The 19,151-nt window shown below is 39.5% G+C and overlaps 2 protein-coding genes across 2 annotated transcripts in view; one reads left to right on the top strand and one right to left on the bottom strand.

Annotated features, from left to right (window-relative positions):
• Nucleotides 1-9,850, bottom strand: part of lamb1b (laminin, beta 1b) — a 31,364-nt gene extending 21,514 nt beyond the window's left edge. The window contains exons 1-6 of the mRNA XM_004573733.4: nucleotides 9,729-9,850; nucleotides 9,202-9,377; nucleotides 4,704-4,836; nucleotides 2,870-2,943; nucleotides 1,790-1,978; nucleotides 1,637-1,700 (exon numbers count right to left, since the gene is read on the bottom strand). Coding sequence (XP_004573790.3) covers nucleotides 1,637-1,700; nucleotides 1,790-1,978; nucleotides 2,870-2,943; nucleotides 4,704-4,836; nucleotides 9,202-9,377; nucleotides 9,729-9,762 — 670 coding nt within the window. The 5' untranslated portion in view covers nucleotides 9,763-9,850. The remainder of the gene's footprint in view (nucleotides 1-1,636; nucleotides 1,701-1,789; nucleotides 1,979-2,869; nucleotides 2,944-4,703; nucleotides 4,837-9,201; nucleotides 9,378-9,728) is intronic.
• A 947-nt stretch (nucleotides 9,851-10,797) lies between these two features.
• On the top strand, nucleotides 10,798-17,988 carry ssbp1 (single-stranded DNA binding protein 1). Its single transcript, XM_004573732.2, has 7 exons — nucleotides 10,798-10,929; nucleotides 12,769-12,844; nucleotides 13,041-13,098; nucleotides 13,319-13,459; nucleotides 15,166-15,253; nucleotides 16,033-16,121; nucleotides 16,428-17,988. The coding sequence occupies exons 2-7, from the start codon at nucleotides 12,821-12,823 to the stop codon at nucleotides 16,469-16,471; spliced, it is 444 nt and encodes a 147-aa protein (XP_004573789.1). The 5' UTR covers nucleotides 10,798-10,929; nucleotides 12,769-12,820; the 3' UTR covers nucleotides 16,472-17,988.
• Nucleotides 17,989-19,151: the final 1,163 nt, after the last annotated feature.

Raw genomic sequence — 19,151 nt, 5'->3', positions numbered from 1 at the left:
TTTCCACCATTAAAGGTGTGCTTTCTGTTTAACCCGTCTCCCTGTAGAGTCTTGCTTGTGAGTCCAAATTCCTGCAAACTATGACACATTGGCCCCACGTATAGCGCTCCAGCCTCCCACCAAGAGAGTCTGAACTAGGACTGACCCTTCTTTTGGAGTTTGACTCTTCTCCTGCATGAATTTGCTCCAAGAGCTCCAGTTTCCCCCGCTGTGTTAGGTTAATGCTGCCTGTCTTGCCTGCAACATACTCAGAAGAGATTCTTCATCACAACCCTTAAAGTCTCAAACTGTGAGTCTCATTCCTGTCCATAAAGGCTCAGTGATGTCCTGCTGTGTTAAGTGCACAAGGGCATTTTGAGCCCTTGATACACACGCAAGTCTCCTTGACAACACAGCACAGTTTATATCACTGTGACATTAAACACAAGGTTTCAGGGGACAAATTGCATGTGCTTTATTTATTTAATTGAAGTTATGCTCAATTCTGAAAGTTGGACAGAAATATTTCCACTTTTTCCCTTCCCTCCATAAGACCGGAGGCGGAAAGATTTACAGATAAAATGCTCAAGTTTCACAGCCATGAAGAAAGTGAAAATGCAAACTACATGGTCCCAGACCGCAGCAGTTGTTTGACTCGAAACAATTTTAATCTCCACATTTCTACTTTTCTTTTACTCAAAATTAACAGTAATATTTTTTTAAATTTCACTTTCGAACTAAATTAAAAAGAAAATGCTGATTCCATCAGCTTAAAGTACTAATAGAGGACCTGCTGAAACTGTACCAGAGTCCATGAACGAGTCAGTATTTTGGTTTTATTTCTTCTCACTGATTTCAGAGTTTCTGAGCGTGAGGATACCGCCGCAGTTCCTTACACACCCACAGCGGTTACCATGTACTTAACATGAGCCAACTGCATGTGTGTGCGATCAAGGAACAGAGGCAGTGTGTGAGGTTACAAAGTCCAAGTTGCTTCCACCTGAGAAATTCTTTCCAGTGTTGGTCCTGTCTGATCTCTGACGCCTGCAGATCTGCTACAGGTAGCTCAACAACTGCTGACTAAAAGAAATCATTCTGGTATCCTTCTGTGGTACGTTCAGAGTCTCACTCAGGTTAAATCTTTCATCAGTTTCATATTGGTTTTATATAAGTTTCCTGTAATCTGGTACTAATTTGATATAAAAGAGTGGCTGCATTCAATTAAGTAATTTCGGATTAACCAGTTTTATTAGTCAGAGATGCTGTGACACAATCATCTAGCCATCACTTGTCAAACTCGCTCAAATCCTTACACTTTCCCATATTTCCTGCTTCTAAAACATCGACTTTGAGGGCAAAATGTTCACTTGCCCCTAATTTATCCCACCAGCTAACAGGTGCTGTGATGAAGAGATGATCACTTTACCTCTCAATAGTCATGATGTCAGTGTAAGCATATTTACAGCCTGGTTTCTGCCAGGATTTTTTACCTTCTGAATGGTAAAATTACCTGCATTGATTAGATTTTTTCCCCTCAAACTTGGCATGAATCATCTATTTACTCATATGAATCCATTTCAGATTTTAAAAGAGAAAGCTTTATCTTAAAGGGTCACAAAAGTAAATGTTTGAGTTTCTAAAACCAGAAGCAGCTCACTCTGTATCCTTGTGCTGTAGGGGTCGTCAATGTCAAACGCGGGGTCCAGCACTCGAAAAATCACCTAAGAGACACGAGGGGGGAAAGGTAAGAACTAAAAATATGGAAAAGTTTGTTTTCAGAGGGAGGGAAAAAATGCAAACACAAACTAGCCTCTCCCTCAGTGGATGGTTCGATATCAGAGTAGCGGGAGTCGCAGATGATGTCGTCCACTCTGACCATGGGCCCGGTGAAAATGCCAGGGAAGGTCGAATTGCAGTCGTAGGCAAAGTAACGATAAACCTGCCACGATTTTCCGTTGTCCATGGAGCGCTCGATCATCATGGCAGCCGGCCGAAACGTCTGCAGGCAGATAAAGACCAACAGGCATCTTATTACTGTAACTGATACGACTGTTTCTTTTATGGCCACTGCATCACTCACATATGAAAAATAAATAAAATGATATTCTGCCTGAAGACTGGGCGGAAATCTACTGACGTCTACATTAAGCCGTAATAAGGGAACATTTTTTCTAGTGTTTGGGGGGTTTTTTTTATTACATAAAAAGGTTGAAATAAAAACAATTTAACACGTAAGAGTGATTCTTCAGAGGACAGAGAGGATGTGTTAATCTCCATGTTTTTTTAAGCATCTTTACTTAATCTGGTATTTATAGTGACATGTTTGTGTGCCTTATGTTTAATATAAAAACGTCACTCTAAAACTTTTTTTATATGATGCATGTGACGGTGAAAAACAGATACCCACCTTATTTCAAATTATTTGGAATATTTTTTCGTAAGATTTTGACACCATAGTGGCATTTAACCAATATTTTAATAAAATATAGCCTACATGCACATTTTCTGTAATAGTTCTCTGTTTAAATAAATTATAATTTATACATAATAAGCTAAAATAAACTAAATTAGCTGATCTTTCCTGTCTTGGATGGGCCGGATGTGCATTGTGTCTCTGAGAGTGTTTGGACTCTGACGTAGAGCTGCTGAGTTGATGAGAGGCAGCTCCAGCTGGCCACCATCAAAGCCGAGCAGCCACGAGAGGCGAGCTGCATTCTTTTACTTGCCCTCTCCCTCCTCTTCCTCCTCCTCCTCCTCTTCCCACCGTTCTCAGGAGACTGATTTTCAGTGTTTCCCCACCACAGCTGTTCAACACTGTGTTTTTCTGCCTGCCCTGGGTATGGCAGCAGTTGTATGATGTGTGTGTGTGTGTGTGAGGGAAACCAGGCACCTTGAAGGTCATGATAAGGTGTGTGAAATGAAACTCCGCCTCCAGGTCAAGCTGGATGATCACGTTCTCCACACCTGCAGCAGACAGGAAACAGGAAATACACATTTCAAGTTTTTCGCAGACTGATTTCTTCACACGCATTAACATGCGTTCGACTCTTTTACGCAGTTAAAGTTAACACAGTCAGCTCGCTTTCTTACGCTGCAGTTACTCAGCCAACAGTAACATCATAAATTTACTTGCATGCAAAACTTTATATGTAAAAACATTCAAAGCAGAGTTTGAATTTAAAAACAGCAGCTCGGAGGACTTGGAAGATTCCTGTGGGGGAATTAGGAAATCCCAAGTGGCTCCTGCAGCTTCCTGCTGTTTGAGAACCATCTGCACTGCTGGCCGCCGCTCTGCCGTGACTCACACCTCTGACAGATTCCCACCGCTCTGCAGGAACAACTGCATGGGAACCAGCTGCACTGGGATCACCATGAAGGATCCAGCTAAAGATTTTACGATGCGGATTCATGGACTTAATTTCACAGAGAATTGCATATAAATGTTCTCCAGCTTGTTTGGAATAAAGCAAACTAAACACAAGTTGGTATATTTAAACAACCTGACTGCAGCGTATCAGGTGCACTGATGTTTGTGTATGTTGGAGAAGACGTTTGTTGCTGTGGTTGAGACACAGGTTAGGATTCATGACTTCCAGAAGTGATGTAAGTTGCTGACTGAGGAATGAGTCAAACAAGTGATGTTGAACTTGGCTCGCCAGTTTTCACACAAGCATCTCTTGAGAAAAGTCACAGAAAACTTTCATGGTAAAACTAGAGCTGTCATGAGAGCAAAATGAATTCATAAAACCAAAAGAAAGTCAAACAAAAATGTCAAATTTAAGATAATTTAAGAAAATAAAATAGAAAACTTTAATGACTTATTATACGATATGTTTGTTCTCATGTTATTGTATGCGATGTGTATATTTTAGATTATATCAGAGTTAAATTCATCAAAATTTGACCTGTGCTTACTTTCTTCCTTCTATGGGAACTTATTTTATCCACACAAACTTTAAACAAAGCTTTAGGTGCAGGAAGACGTTTTGTGTGCACTGAATACATTTCCCATGTAACCCCAAAAACTTGAGTTGTTCAAATCCACCAAACTTTATTTCAAACTGCAATAATTGACCAGTTTGACCAATTACCAATAAAATTAACCAAACATACCAAATAAGTACAATTTGTTTAAATGATGCACAACGTTTGCACAACTGGGTGATATTAATAAGGTTTCATAGAAAAGTCTCATATTAATGAATCTGGGTTTGTCTACATCGAAATGGTACAAAATAAAAAGATTGGCTGGTAATTTTGTCAGTGGAAGAAAATCATGAGTGGAATCGTAAAAATTACAACCACAATCCTCACATTTGGGAAGGATTTGGTAGTTTTAAGCTTCACTGTGAAGCTCCTCCCTGTACCAGTGGATAACAATGAAACAGGTGATTACAGGTGAGAAAACCTCTCAGTTAGAAACTGTCTCTCCGTGGAGCTCTTAAAGCTCTCCTGTCTCACGTCACGCTTCTCATTTTTTCCACTTTAAAGTCAAGTGTTGACACACATCTGTTTCTTACCCGCACACCTGTTCTCCTCAGCGCACCTGTAAGCCCCACCCATAAGGACTGCTGCTATGAGAGGCTCTGTGATCTCCTGTCTGCTCATTACTGAGCTCAGTACTCATGAGATCGGCCTCTGTGAGGGCTCACACGCTATTCTCCCTCCAAAGTAAACAGGAAACACCCCTCATCTTGTTTCTCTAGTGCGTTTGTGTCTCTCACCGTTCTCCGACTGCCACCAGGTCTTGAGGCGGTTTGGGGCGAAGGTGGTGACCACGTTCTCGATGGTGTGGCTGATGTCGTTGCTCTCCTCGTCGTACATCTCCCTGGAGTCGCACACAAAACATTTTGTCTCCTGATGGACAGGAAGTGCGAAAGCGTCAGTTCGCCATACTCTTGATGTGCCAGAAATAGCAGCTGATTCATTAACATTAAAGGACATCGGACAGTTTTCTTAGGGACTGTTTCTTGCATAGAACGTGGTTCAAATGGGGTGAAACGTTTAGGCAAATTTTAATTGTAGATAACAAGCTTAAAATACACAAGATCTTGTAATTTTACAAAAAACTGTTTTTTCTGTTTTTATATTTTATGCGACAGTAAATATGTTTTTTAATGCAATCCAGCTGCTATGATGTGAGTGTTTTAATGTGAGTGCTAGTTTTACAGTGTACCTAAATGGGAGTGTTGTATATTCCCACAGAGGGGAGCAGACTTTACAAAAAGCATCCACAGTTTTAGAATGAACTATTCAACAATGCCCTATGGAGGTAAGATTGAAGTGTCCACATACTTTTAGCCATGCAGTGGTTTAACTGATGAGCTGGAAGAGATGAAGTCAGTAATGATGTACAGTGTATATGATACTGCTGCTGCGCTTCTCTGTGCCGTGTCTGTTTAATAATCCCCTCCACTGCCTCTGGGATCTGCACGCCAGATGGTTTGGCATGTACGCAAGCTAAACTACAGTTCACACACACACACACACACACTCTTAAATGTCACAATATTTCCGCGTGTGAATAAACAAAATGAGTTTCTCAATTTCACCAAGCTCTGAGCCAACTATGTCTGCGCTGAAATGGGAGTAGATTCCGAACAAGAGGCTCCACTTAGTAGGAAAAAAGGAAAAGAAAGCCAGCTGCTTGAGTCAGACTTCTTTCCCTCCACTTCATCTGCAGCTCATATTTTAGGATTGTGCTCATCCTCAGAAGTCTCAGATGGCCTCACAGCGAGCCTGTGCTTTCATAAAAAACACCATTCACACACAGGACTCGCTAAAGGCTGTTTGATAAAGACAGAGTATCCCCTTCGTCGCCCCCGGCCCGCATCCACACAGGGAAGGCTTTGTGAGGCGCACAACGCTTTTATTGTGGAGGGGAATGTCTGAACTCCCACTCGACATTATATACATGCGCATCCTCACACACACACATACACACACACACACACACACACACACACACACACACACACACACACACACACACACACACAATCATAATCAGAGAAACAGAGTAAAATAAAGTTTCTGTGTGCTGAACACCATCACATGTTTGAGAACAGTTGGAGAAATCTCCACGTCTATTTGCTCTTCGCTTATCTCTAAAACTGTACACGTGATCTGCTTCAAACTTGGCAAGTGTGTTGCTTGGGTAACAATTTGATGTGATGCTAAGTTTGAGGTCATTTGGATCACCCGTTCTCTTATTTAATGCTGAAATATTACCTACAGTAACTGTTGCTTGCGCCACTCTGTGCTTAGGGTGAGGGGCAAACATGCTTGTTTGGGAGGACATTTACACAATCCCAAGTTACCCCTCAAGTTAACCATCAAAACTAAGCAGACCCTAAGCTAAGCTTAATTCTAAATTTAACCCTAAAACCAAGGCTTAAAATAAACTTCTAACCAGTTTTGATGGTCAAAAACTGCTTCTGACAAAAGCAGCTAGAAGATTTTTGTTTAATTTTAATTTGGCCATGTTGTTTTGGAAGAGTAGTTTATAAAGACGCTGTATCCCACAATTGCACAGTCAGGTTTTGAACATCACACACACATATTCAGTGAATATAACCTCATAACTGCCCCTTTTCCAAAACAGTCACTTAATGATAGCCTGCAATGATTCATCTGTAAATTGTAGCTAGAGTAAGATGGGTTATATTCACTGAAGGGCCTCTTCATCACTACATTTACTAAGGTTTCATTCATTCAGTAGCTGCGCTGTCTCAAAACCACTGATATCAACAATGTATGTTGACAGAATTCAAAAGCGATAAGTCATAGAAATCTTCAATTTACACCTGACCCACTTTCTACCATTTGCAGGGACTTTGTCTGCAGCTATGAGGGACTTCTCAAAAACGTAATCATCTAATCAAATTTATCAAAGTCGTGAAGATATGAAAGTGCTTTTGAGGGGAGCAGGAGAACTGCATTAGCTTGTTAAAGTGAGTTAAGCTGACACACAAATGTGTTTGGAAGTGGCGTGCTGTGATTTAAAAGTTGTGTTTCATGTTGGACAATGATGCAGAAATGATCGCCAGCCAGGGAGGCAATAAGGAAAGAAAAATATTTAAGTAAAGTGTTTAACAACTTTATTTAGGGTGAAATCATTTAAAATGTAAAACTCCCTGTGTTAGTATGGTCAGTTTTTCAAATACAATTCTACAAAGTTAAAGTGAACCTTTAATATTTTTCCGGTTATATATATATATATATATATATATATATATATATATATATATATGTACTGTTACATTGGTGAATTAAGCATGGCCAGAGTTTCAAATAGTGAGATCTGTGTGTAACCAAGACAAAACCTCAATCTTCAGACGCTCTGTTTCTGGCAGTTTTTTCTGCTTTTGGCTCTGTATGATGCCATTCTGTGTGCCTGTGCCTAATATGGTCTTCTAGGCACACAGATCTAGCTGTGAGCCTAGAAGACCGACCCACTAGCTGTTAAAACCTTATGTTTATGAGAAGCTAAAACAGCTTTAATGATAATGGATTGCATTTATATAGCGCTTTTCGAGACCCTCAAAGCGCTTTACAATTCCACTATTCATTCACTCTCACATTCACACACTGGTGGAGGCAAGCTTTCCAGCTATTTCAGTCAGAGGAGCTACACTGAGGCCAAGGTATAAGTAAAACACAAATAATAAATAGACTATCAATAATGCAAAGCTTCCCTAGCAGCATCTAGAAAAATGTGAAGCTAGAAATATTCAAAATTTCAGAAATAAAGCTCTGAAAATTGATGTCAGCTACAGAAATCCAATAATCCAGCAGGCCTTTGAGCCATCTGTTACAGAAATACTGTAGTGGCAGGAAACACCAAGATGAAATAATTTGGTTGGCTAAACGTCTCTTTCCACAACTCTGTTTACAGAGACGGTTCACGAAGTCCACTGAGACTTAGAATTGCTTCACATGGTTGAACTGTGGGCCTGAGTTCATGAGTGTTGTGCTGTAAGGAAACTGCTCATGTTGTGAATGCCACTCTTATATATCAGTGATGTTTGCTTTTTCTACTGACATCCTTTAAATGTTGCATTTAAATGACGTATGATATATATGAACTGTCACATATAATTACAGTCAATATATTTTCTTTCTGATTATATTCAGAATCATCCCAATGGGAAAAATCTGCTCTGCAGGCAACCACAGCTTTGAGTTTACGCTTTGTTTTTACAAACCGTGGTTTCAAATCAAAGAGAAAGAAAAACTACTCGAGTCTAACCACTGGATGAGAGAACACTCAAGGACAGGTATTCACAAGTGGTGAGATGAAGCGTAGTATGTTTTTAAACCTTACTATGTATATTTTTGCGTGCATATGAATCTGTAATTATGATCCAATAAACAGATGTACAGTAGTTAAAATGCAGTAATCCACCTGTCCACTAAAGGAGCAAAAGTGTGCCAAGAAAATATCCCCCACAGCTTTCCAGCACAAACACCACCCGCCTGAGCTGCTGATATAAGGCAGGATGGATCCATGTGCTCATGTTGTTGCCATCAACAAGCCTGCCATCCAAACAATGCAGCAGAAATTGAGACTCATCAGAGCTCATCATCTTCTGTTGTCCAGTTTTGGTCAGCCTGTGTGAACTGTAGCCTCAGTTTCCTGTTGTTAGATTTTCTGCTGCTGTAGCTGTCACAGCTCTTACTCGTTAGCTTAGCTTTACTGCTGCATAAGCCCTGACGCTAACCCTATATTCTTCTGAATAAAAGTATTTAATATCATAATTAATGACATTAAAACACACTGGAGTTATCATCTAAAGTTTAAGGCAAGTATCTTTGACCAAAATCGGAATAAATTGACTTTATGTAAAGATTAGAGATAACCCTATTTCCTTACTGATATCAGAAAATATTTATCATTGCCCCAATATTTTGTTCTGTGGGTTGTTTTTTCTTTTCTTTTCTTATTTTTGTAACTGTAGATAATGGAGAAAAACAGAATAAAACAAAAAAGCAAAGGAATATTAGTCATGAATATAGGAAAAAGAAAATGAGCCATTAGAAAAAAACAAAGGCTCATTTAATTATAAAAACAGAGTGGTCAAGTGAGGCTTAAAAAAGTCTATATAAAAGGCTATCTTCTTTTGGCACTTTGTAAAGCAGATATTAAACACAAAACACGTGCAGGAAGCCTTCAATTGAGCCTTCTCTGCTACCTGTGCTCTAAAAAAGATCCTTTCTTACCTCCAGGTGTCCCACGATGCAAAAGCTCTCGGCCTCATTCAGTCCGCAGGTGGAGGAGGCGGTGAGTTTGTGCGCCCTGCCGATCAGCAGGTCACCTGTGGCTGGGTAGCAGCTGCCCTCGGTGCAAATATCTGGGAACTGCGGAACCTGCTGTGCCCTGACAGGAGCCCACAGGGCTGCAGGGAGGAGAGACTGGTGTCAGTGAGATGTCAGCACAAAGCACTGGCCTCGTTCTTCTTTTGGTTTTAATGATAAAAGCCAGAAACAGAGCAGGCTTGCGGTCAGTTTATTTCAATTAGAATCACATGAATTTACTCTTCAGATGAGAATTAAGTGCGCAGCTGTGGGAAAGTGCTCTACTGAAAGTTTTATTTAGCTCTTAAACTCTCCTCCAGCATTTGTTTTGGAACAGGAAAACGGTGGATAATCGTTTACAGATGCCTCTCATTACATGTGATGGGAGCGAACATGTCCCAGCAGATTAATTTTAGCCAAATAAAGTTGTTCAAATTAAAACTTCAACTCACCCAAAGTGGTTAAAAGGTGGATTATGAGCAACATGGCCCGGACCCGTGCACTGACAGCTTATCGTGATGGTCCTACCGCAGAGAGTGTGTGCTGATGTGCGTGTGTGAAGTGTGAAGTCAGAGGCGAGGGTGTTGTCTTGTAGAAAGTTCGCATCCCACCAAACAACAACTCCACCCCGCTGTCAGCAGCGCGCCACCGAGAGATCTGGAAAACGAGCGCACCCTCTGCTGGAAGGCCTAAAGAATTCGTTTTCTACACGTTAATATTCGCAGTTTCCTGCTCATAGTTTATTACTTCATTATAAAAGCTCGATTTAATTCTGTTTAATTGTCCTCTTTATGTGCCAGAACTATTGTTTGAATCTTTAAAGCTTATTTCTAAATTTCCTTGCACTTTATCAACTCGATCCCTGACCATTTCAAAACTAATTTTTAAATAAATTCAGTGTCAGTGGGAATATTCAATGTTTGGGGTAAAAATAAAGCATCATGTGAGCATCACAAGACCAAAAACAACTACTTAAGTTTAAAAACATACCAGAATGGTATATTTGCAGACTGGCCTTTATCAGGATCATCTCCTATTTATGTTGAATTATTATTAATGCAAATATGGAAATCAGCTGGGATAATTCTGGTTTATATACTGCTACACTGCAGGGGAGCTAGATTCACCGTGTTTTGTTTTTGACTCACTCTACCCCCAGCGTACAGGTTTCGAGAACCAAGAGGAATAAAAAGCAGTATGTATATCTACTTAAAGACTAAAATATCACAAAATAGATCATTGTATTTAGAACTATGGCATAAACACATAGTTTAACTCTAAGTTAATATTTTTTCAGAGGTGGAAACAAGCTTCCATAACCCAGAGCTCAATAAGATGAATATTTGTCACTATATGTTTGTAAAAGGTAATTTGTGTTTGAATTGTTAGTAATTCTTTTCTGGATAACATTTTTTATAGGGAGCGACCAACATGAATAGGGACAAAGGATGAAGATGAAGAGGAAAAGAGGAAGATTCAGAAAGGAGAGCGAGTGAGATGGAGGCAGTGGTAACCCCTACAGGGAGCAGCCGAAAAATAAAGGCCCTTAAAGCGGAATAGCGCTTTAACGACACGTGGAACGTCGGACTCTTGTTGGAGACGGACCGGAAGTAGCGTGAGGTTACAGAAGATTCTTGTGAAGTGTTGCACCTGGTAAGTTTATAAGCGGCTCTTTAGTGGCCACTGAGGAGCTCATTTTTGTACAGTTTTGTGACACGGGTTCGTCTCCAGGTGCTCCCCGCTGTAAATCCGCGCTTGGGGAGAAAATCGTTGATTACTGGGGGTTTGTTTCGAGTCTGCATCCTATGGCGGGAGAGCTCTCAAGCCTCGATGCTCCTCTGAGAACCCGGAGCTCTGACTCTGGTGGTCGGTGCTACATAAACTGGGCTAATTTCTCTGCTAGCTTAACTCTGAACTCTCTTTATTGCATATAAAATATGAACTTACTAGTAAAACTCTTTCTAAATCACCGAAACAAACTAGCATTATTAACAAACTAGCATTGAAGAGATGTGGGTTGTTATAAAAATTACTTGTGTATTTGTTTCTTCAAAATAAAGTAATAGCAGTTTGCTTCTGAGTAGATCTTTTTTATTTATTTATTTATTTTTTGACATTTTTGACTTCGAGCCTTGTAAAAGCAACCCTATAGCTATCTTGAAATGCACCAGGTCACGTTGAGCAGTTACTACAAAGCAAAGGTGTAAAACATAAAGCATGGTGTCTAAAATCGGCCCGGAAAACACAATCCGGCTAAACATTTTAGACTATTAACTGTATGTAAGTTTAGCTGTTTTTCTACTTTTAAAGACTTATGTCATGGCCAGTGGTACTACATTAAAGTAATTAAGTGAAAGCTACAAACTGTATTTGTGTAATATACCGAGTACACAGTGTTAATAAAAAAATAAAAAATAAACAGACAATATGAGGTAACAAAAACATTTATGTTCTACAATTACAGGACAGTCTGGAACTACCAGGACTTTTTTAGTTGTTGCTAACCTTACAGATTTTTCACAGTTTCACTGGTCTGGCTCACTTCAGAGGTATTATAGTTTTTTGTTTTCTAATTATTTCTCATTTTTATTTCCTTTTGGCTTTTTGTTTTTAATTCTGTTTATTTTGCTGGTTACTAGAGCTGATTTTCTCACTTCATTTTAGCTTTTAATGTTTAAAAATGTTTAGTTTTTTAGTATCAGTATTAGTTTTAGTCTTTTTAGTTATGACTCACAGTCTTGTAGACTTCCAGAGTCTCAATAAACACGTCCATTGAGCCAGAGAAAATTGGAGAAACACAGTAGTTTTTCTCATATTCACATATTGCCGTGACTTCGGTGTATAATATGTTTTAAATGTGCAGCTGCAATGAGTAAGCTTGGAGTTGTGATTTAAACACACTTCTTAATTGGAAACTCTTCTTCAGCTCCATATGAAGTTCCAAAATACACTTTACAGTTAAAGAGAATGCATGAAAATAAAACTAAACAGATAGCATGTAGTCAGCCACATTTAAACATCCTGTTTGTTGTTGCTGATTAAAATAGTTTCTCTCACTCGTGAACGAGTCAGTCAGCATTCCTGCCTTCACCAGCTGAGGACTGAAAGCGGAAGTTAGATGTACAAATGGATGAAATGAGCTTCGTCTGAAGGTTTGTGGGCTCAGAGTAGAGCTGTTGCTCCTCCACATCAAGATGAACTAGCTGAGGTGTTTCGGACAAGTCCAGGTGGTCCAGTTGGCTGCTTTGGGAACGCCTCAGTGTCGCACTAGAAGAAATGAAGAGGAATGTCTGAGCTTCTGCTTAGATCGCTGCCCTCACGACCCAGACATGAATAAGCAGCAGAAGATGGATGGATGGATGGAAGGAAATGCTACTTTGGGAGATATTTTAGTGCAATGATAACATATTTATGTTAACTATAATCTTTTTTTTCTTTCAAGCTTAAGGAAGATATTTGCAGCCCACACATTATTTCTATTGTGTTTTTCAGATCTGCACTGTATCAGTCTCAGCTGCTGTGTTTGTCTTCAGTCAGAAGAAAGATGCTTAGAAGTGCATCAGCACAGGTGAGGAGGAAATGGTCGGCGCTGGACTATATAAACCGTACCAGATAAAATCAGTATTAGATTTATGATTTGTAGGTATTGTAATTAATAACAGATGGAATGGGGAAAAAAGTAGAAATTGTAAATATATATTTAAAAAAAAAATCTTGTTGCCAACATTTTGAAGTATTTTAACTATTTGGCTGTTCCTTCTCAGATCATCCGGCAGGCGGTGAGGTACAGGAGTACAGACGCCAGCCTCATCCTGGAGAGATGTAAGTGAATTTCTTCTCCAGCTTCTCTTCTCTCTGCTTTGAGGGGTTTCGAATCTTTTTACAGATGTTCAGATGGGTTGAGATCAGAACATCAGGTCGCTGCAGTGTTTTCTCATCATGGAGGACCGGGACTGCGTCTAGTTATTACACATTAATTCAAAGGGGATTTTCATAAACGCTGGGCTAACTGTAATAAATATGCTGTCTGTATCTGTTTCAGCGATAAACCGGGTGCAGCTGTTAGGTCGGGTCGGCCAAGACCCGGTGATGAGACAGGTGGAGGGCCGAAACCCGGTTACCATCTTCTCATTAGCGACCAATGAGATGTGGCGCTCTGGAGAGGGAGAAATGAGCTCACCAGGTAGGAGTGTATAATGTAGTCTTTAGACCCAACAAAAGATCTACTAAAAACTTACAATACACCTCCAACTGATGTTCATACTATTATTCTCATGTGTAAAGAATTAAGGCCAGAATTGGCCCAAGAAAGACTCCAATCAGACCCACTGCACATCTTAAGGAAATGTGAACCAGGGCGGTTACTACAGCAGCATTTATTTATCATGTAGAAAAACTAGAACATACTGTTGACACTGACCTATTTATCTTATATTGATATATCTCATGGATTAAATAGTTAAATTTGAGAGAGAAGGGCATTTTCACTTAAGATCAAAGTGGGCTGTGTGTGTCCCACATTGTAATATGACTTTGACATCTTTGATGTTGATGTGTTGGATTAGTGCTGTTTGTATGTTAGGATCTTTAGGGTAATCTTGGGATAGTGTAGTGATTTAGGTTAGTGCATATGCATTTGGTGCATATTGCTTGTTGTTTGAGTCTGTACTTATAAGCTGTGGTTAGCTTAAGGGGAGTCCCGTTTTACAAACATAACAATTTTATATATTATCGTATTTTAATTGTGAATAAACTGAAACGTCCTCCTCTGAAATGTGACATTTCTCAGCTTGATCTTTCAGCTCAGATTTACTAAAGTAACCAACACCCCTCTTTTTATTCTGCTTTGGTTCAGTCTGGTTTTACACATTGAAAGCACCAACATTCAACAGGGTTTGTGATGATTTGGTCAGCTTTGTTTCATTTTGCTGTTGCTCAGTCATATTTACGTACTGCACTGCATGATTTTGATCCGTATCTGCAGATCAACGTGAACTGATATTATCTGCTGTTTTTGCTGCTAGATGTTTTTCATATCATGCATTTTCTGCAGGGTGAGGGCTGTTTGCACTTCAAGGTCTCATTTTTCTTTGCCTGCGTCCCTGAATTAAACACGAGCATTTCAGTGTCGGTGTTTCTGTGTTAGTCACTGAGTAGCAGACGCATTCTCTGCATTCTAGCTTAAATTTTGAAGCTAGAGTGAAATAAAAGGTCAAGTGTTCTTTGAAAAGGTTTAAATGCTAAAATAAATATATGTTAAAAATGCACTGATAAAGCTGAGTGAGCTGATGAGAGGGTGCAAATAAAGGAGATATAATAAACTATCTGGATGATGTTTCGGTAACAAGAAGGAAGAAATTATTTAGGAAACTAATAGACTTTAACAAAATAAACGATTAACTGGAGCTTCTATTGAAGGTGGGATATTCATGTTGTTGTGACATCACTGTTTTATCAGTCAAAATTGGATGCAACTGCTTGCATTTGCCACTAGAGGGCGTCGGCGAACGTTAACAGATTGTTATTCATTACTACTGCTGGATTTCAAGGTTTTGAGTCTAGACAGCTGCTCTTCATGTGCCTCTGCACTGGGCTCAGTCATCATCAGACACTCCAGCCTTTATGGTTCATTCATGATCGTCATTAGAAATCATAAATACAACTGATGAGACACGTTTCATAGCTCACTGTGATAGAAAAGCTGTGCAGGCAGCCTTTAAAGTGTTTAAATATTAGAATGAATAACACTCCAAATAAGAGGATTGACTGTTTTTCTCATGTTCTCTTGGGCTTAGCTCGGTTTTTAAAGGTATTTCAAGCGCTCTTGTTTCTTTGGAGAGTCTGAATACCAATTAATCTGATTCGCCTGCTGCTGTTTTCTAATTCCAGGTGACATCAGCCAGAAGACGACGTGGCATCGTGTGTCTATATTCAAACCTGGTCTGAGAGACGTGGCGTACCAGTACGTCAAAAAAGGGTAGGACCTGCATGTTTCCTGTACAGGCAGAAGACTTAGCTGTGAATACATGTGTAGATTTACTGCTCTGCTGCAGATGGGAAAGGGGGAATAAAGCTGCATGACTATTTTTACCAGCTCTCTAAATGTTCCCAAACCCAAGCCAATCACAGAGTAATCAGAGTAATCCTATCTGTGTTTATCCACTGTCAGACATGAGTTGGCTTTCTTCTGATTGGCTGCCCCTCATAAACAGAAGGTTTGACCGGTATGTGAGTGGGAATTATGTGAAATGGCCATATGAAGAATACCCACTCCCAGTGACTTGTCTGGCATTGTAGATTTAGAGCTTGCAGTAGTTACTGTAAGAATCAGCATCCACCTTTGTGACAGAGTTAGAGATGGAGGCGAGGCTTAGATGGTTTGGACATGTGCAGAGGAGGGAGAGGGGCTATATCAAGTCAAAGATGCTGACGTTGGAGCTGCCAGGCAGGAACAGGTTGTTCTCACAGCCTGCGTGACAAGTAAACACAACCTGATGTAAAATCACTTGTAGTGCTTCTTTACCTTATAAAGACATGCAGCATTTTATTAGTATTGCAGAGTAAAAACACTCCTCGGTGGGGGGGGGGGGTCTTTGGTATTTTGAGTAAGAAGTAGTTACTCAGTGACTCCTACGACTTCTGTTTTCAGATATAAAAATATGCTTTTATGGTCTTTTAAAGCTCCAGAATCTCTTCATCACATTAGGAGTTTCAGAATAAAAGAACATTGTGCGAATGAACCATTGTCATTTTCAGGTCGAGGATTCTAGTAGAGGGGAAGCTGGACTACGGCGAATACGTGGACAAGAACCAAGTCAGACGTCAGGCCACCACCATCATCGCAGGTCAGGTCAAACACCCACACAAACACACTCGGGCCTGATTTAGACTTTGCCGGATACTCTTTGCGTCGGCACTCCCGGCATTTATTACTTGTTTTTTACTGTGTGGTGGTGTCTCTGTGTTTCATATGCAGTAGCAGCCAATAGAAAGACCTAAAATGCTGGGACTTTTGCACAGGATTCAGGGTTTTTTTGTTTGTTTGTTAAAGCGTAGATTTCCAGCTGAAGCCTAAATCCAGTGACTCACATCTACTCTGTCAACATGTCACCCCGATGTTCTCCTCTCTGATTCTTTTTGATTCTCTGCAGACAACATCATTTTCCTGAGCGATAACGTGCGAGACAGAACCTGAAGGACCTTCCTCTCCATCTTCGTCTCCACCAAACACCAAGGCGACTTCTTTTTGTATTTTCTTCTTTATACCAAAATAAGACTCAAGGATGTGAAGTAAAGGAACTGTTTTCACAAGAAGCCGGGAGGACGGACAGGATAAGCTATGATCATCTTTGGCTGCGGCACCACCTGCTGGTGCACATGAAGTCTTTGAGGCTTCAGGAGGAGCAGAAAGAGCTCAGCTGTAGTAAATGTACACCTTCTGATTATGACTTAGACGTTACAGATAACTTTAATGTTGTTTAATCCATCCAAGTGTTCTAAACGCTTCTCCTGAATCATAACTCTGAGTTTGGGGACTCTTTGAAAAGTTGTAGCTCTGTTAAGAGCAGCTCTCACTCTGCTCTCACTTACTGTGACTTGTAATGTTATAGATTTTGTTTCCTTGTGCCAGTAAAGACATACTGTCTTTATAAGCTGAAGTTGTTTCATGGTGAGTAAGACAAATTTACCCTGTGAGCCAGTTTCACAGGGACGCCCACAAACCTGTTTCGAAATTTAAATTAAATTCTGCCTGCAAGTTATTTTCCCTCATCGCATCTCCGTCACGCTTTATGCTTGAAATCGTTGAGTTTTCTAGGAAAGATGCAGCAATAATCTTCATTTCAAGTAGCTGCTGCCGAGGTTAACTCACAGGTTAGGTCGTCTTGTATGGCCTAACGTGATCTCCTGCTTCTTAAATGCAGTAAAGCTTTCAGAAAGTCACTGGATTATGTGTAAAATGCATCACCACAAAACAGGTTTGTTTCTCCATGCGCGTGAAATGTTGATGTGTTGCAGATGGTCTTAAAATCAGATGTATGGCAGGTAATCGAATCTCTGTGCCTGTCTCTGAAACTAAACGGCTTCAAAGGGAGGTCTTTTTTTCTCGGAGTTTAATTAAACTGCTTCTTGTCTCTTCCTCAAGCAGAAAGCTGCTGTGTTGGAAGCAAAGTCATCTCAAGTGTTGCAATCTGCGTGCAGTTTGCACATTTTTGTCTTGCTACATGATCAGCCTCAGGAGTGGACGCTTCTGCAAAATAAGATACATCTCTGATGTGGTAGCAGTTTTGTCCCATTTGACCCCATGTTACCTTTTTTTTTCTTCCTTTAAAGAAAAAATTAAAGTATTTTCAGCATTTTTCTTCCAGCTCTGCTCCAGTGAAAAGCAGTTTCACTGGAGGTCAAGGTTCACATGTCTCGCAAATTTCGACTCCTTAAGACTGGTTTTAATTTCTGCTGTTTTCATTATTAACTGCATGAGTCATCTATAGCTATAACCACATTACTATGTGGGGAATTTGACAAATATTATCAGTTACATTTACTCTTGTTTTCTGCTCTGTCACTCTTTTGTCAGTTGCACTTATCTGTTTATCTTCATTTCCTTCCTGCACGGTGACTGAACTGTTCAGAAAGGACATACTAGACGTTTGTTTGTTTGTTTTAATACATATATGTTCCTAAAGATACAATAAACAACATTTGTTTAAAATATTTATTAAATGCACTTAAAATTTACTTTATATTGGGTAAATATACAAAACAAAATGAGAGAAAACGTTTGAAATAAGCTGAAAATGTAATTTTTATAGTTAAGGTATATATTTTTTTCAAATATTGTTTTAAAATGAACTCTTTAAACCCGTGTTTTTGTTTTAACCAGAATAATGTGATTGGCTGTTTCAGTAGCAGCCGGGGTGGGATTAAAACGAGAAGGTATTCTTGGCCTAAAGTAATTGGTCGCACGAGTTTTTGAAGTTCCTGATTGGCTGCGCAGGTTGTCATTGAAAGGCTCTGAGGAGCTTTAAATACAGAAGAGATGTGATTGGTCAGGCGGACGAATGTGGGCGGGCGGTTGAGTTACGGGAGAACCCTGTGGATTCAAGTCCAATCAACCACAGTGATACCGGAAGTAGCTTCGGGTTATTTAAAAAAATAAAAGGTTTTTTGAAAGACAGGATTGACTTTAGTTTGTAACTTTGCTTAGTTTCATTTTCCTTCATAACTCACGGACTAGAAATATACAATTGATATTTTTTCTTTTAATAAGAAAAACACTATAATATTCATTTTCATGCAAGAAGTTAGAAAAAAATATGCGTCATACTTAACCATTAGATCTCAAGCAGCACCAATCTTCAAAACAATCACACTACTCTAATTATTTCTAATATTGTAATTAAAACATTTTTTATTTTATTTTTGTTACATTTTTAAGAGATAGCCTAGGGATAAATTAATTTAAGTTTAAATTTACAATCATCTAAACATTGTGTAATATTTGCATGCTGGAATGACCACACTACATAAAAAACATTCAGAGTTAATAGTTTGTACAATGTTTAAAAAAATATACTGGATTAGAGGAGACACCCTTCACAATTGTAACAGCAACAATTGTGCAGCAGTAGTTTCAGATACATAAATATAATCTTTGAAAATGTTCCAATGAAATGTATGTGTGCAAAGAATTTCTTGATGCATGCTCAATTATCCAGGTAAGTAAATCCCCAAAACGTTCTCAGGAGAGAACGTTTCTCCCACTGAAAACACCGCGGCCTGATGAACAGAAACAACTTTTGGGAAACAGAATTTAACTAAAGTTTTTCCAAAACCCCGAAAGCCATTTGACGTTGTTAGTTTTATATTTAAATGTA

The sequence above is a fragment of the Maylandia zebra genome, linkage group LG17 (assembly GCF_041146795.1).
Source record: "Maylandia zebra isolate NMK-2024a linkage group LG17, Mzebra_GT3a, whole genome shotgun sequence".
NCBI classification, from domain to species: domain Eukaryota; kingdom Metazoa; phylum Chordata; class Actinopteri; order Cichliformes; family Cichlidae; genus Maylandia; species Maylandia zebra.
Note: the sequence above shows the minus strand (reverse complement) of the source record. Positions and strands in the feature narration are given on the sequence as shown.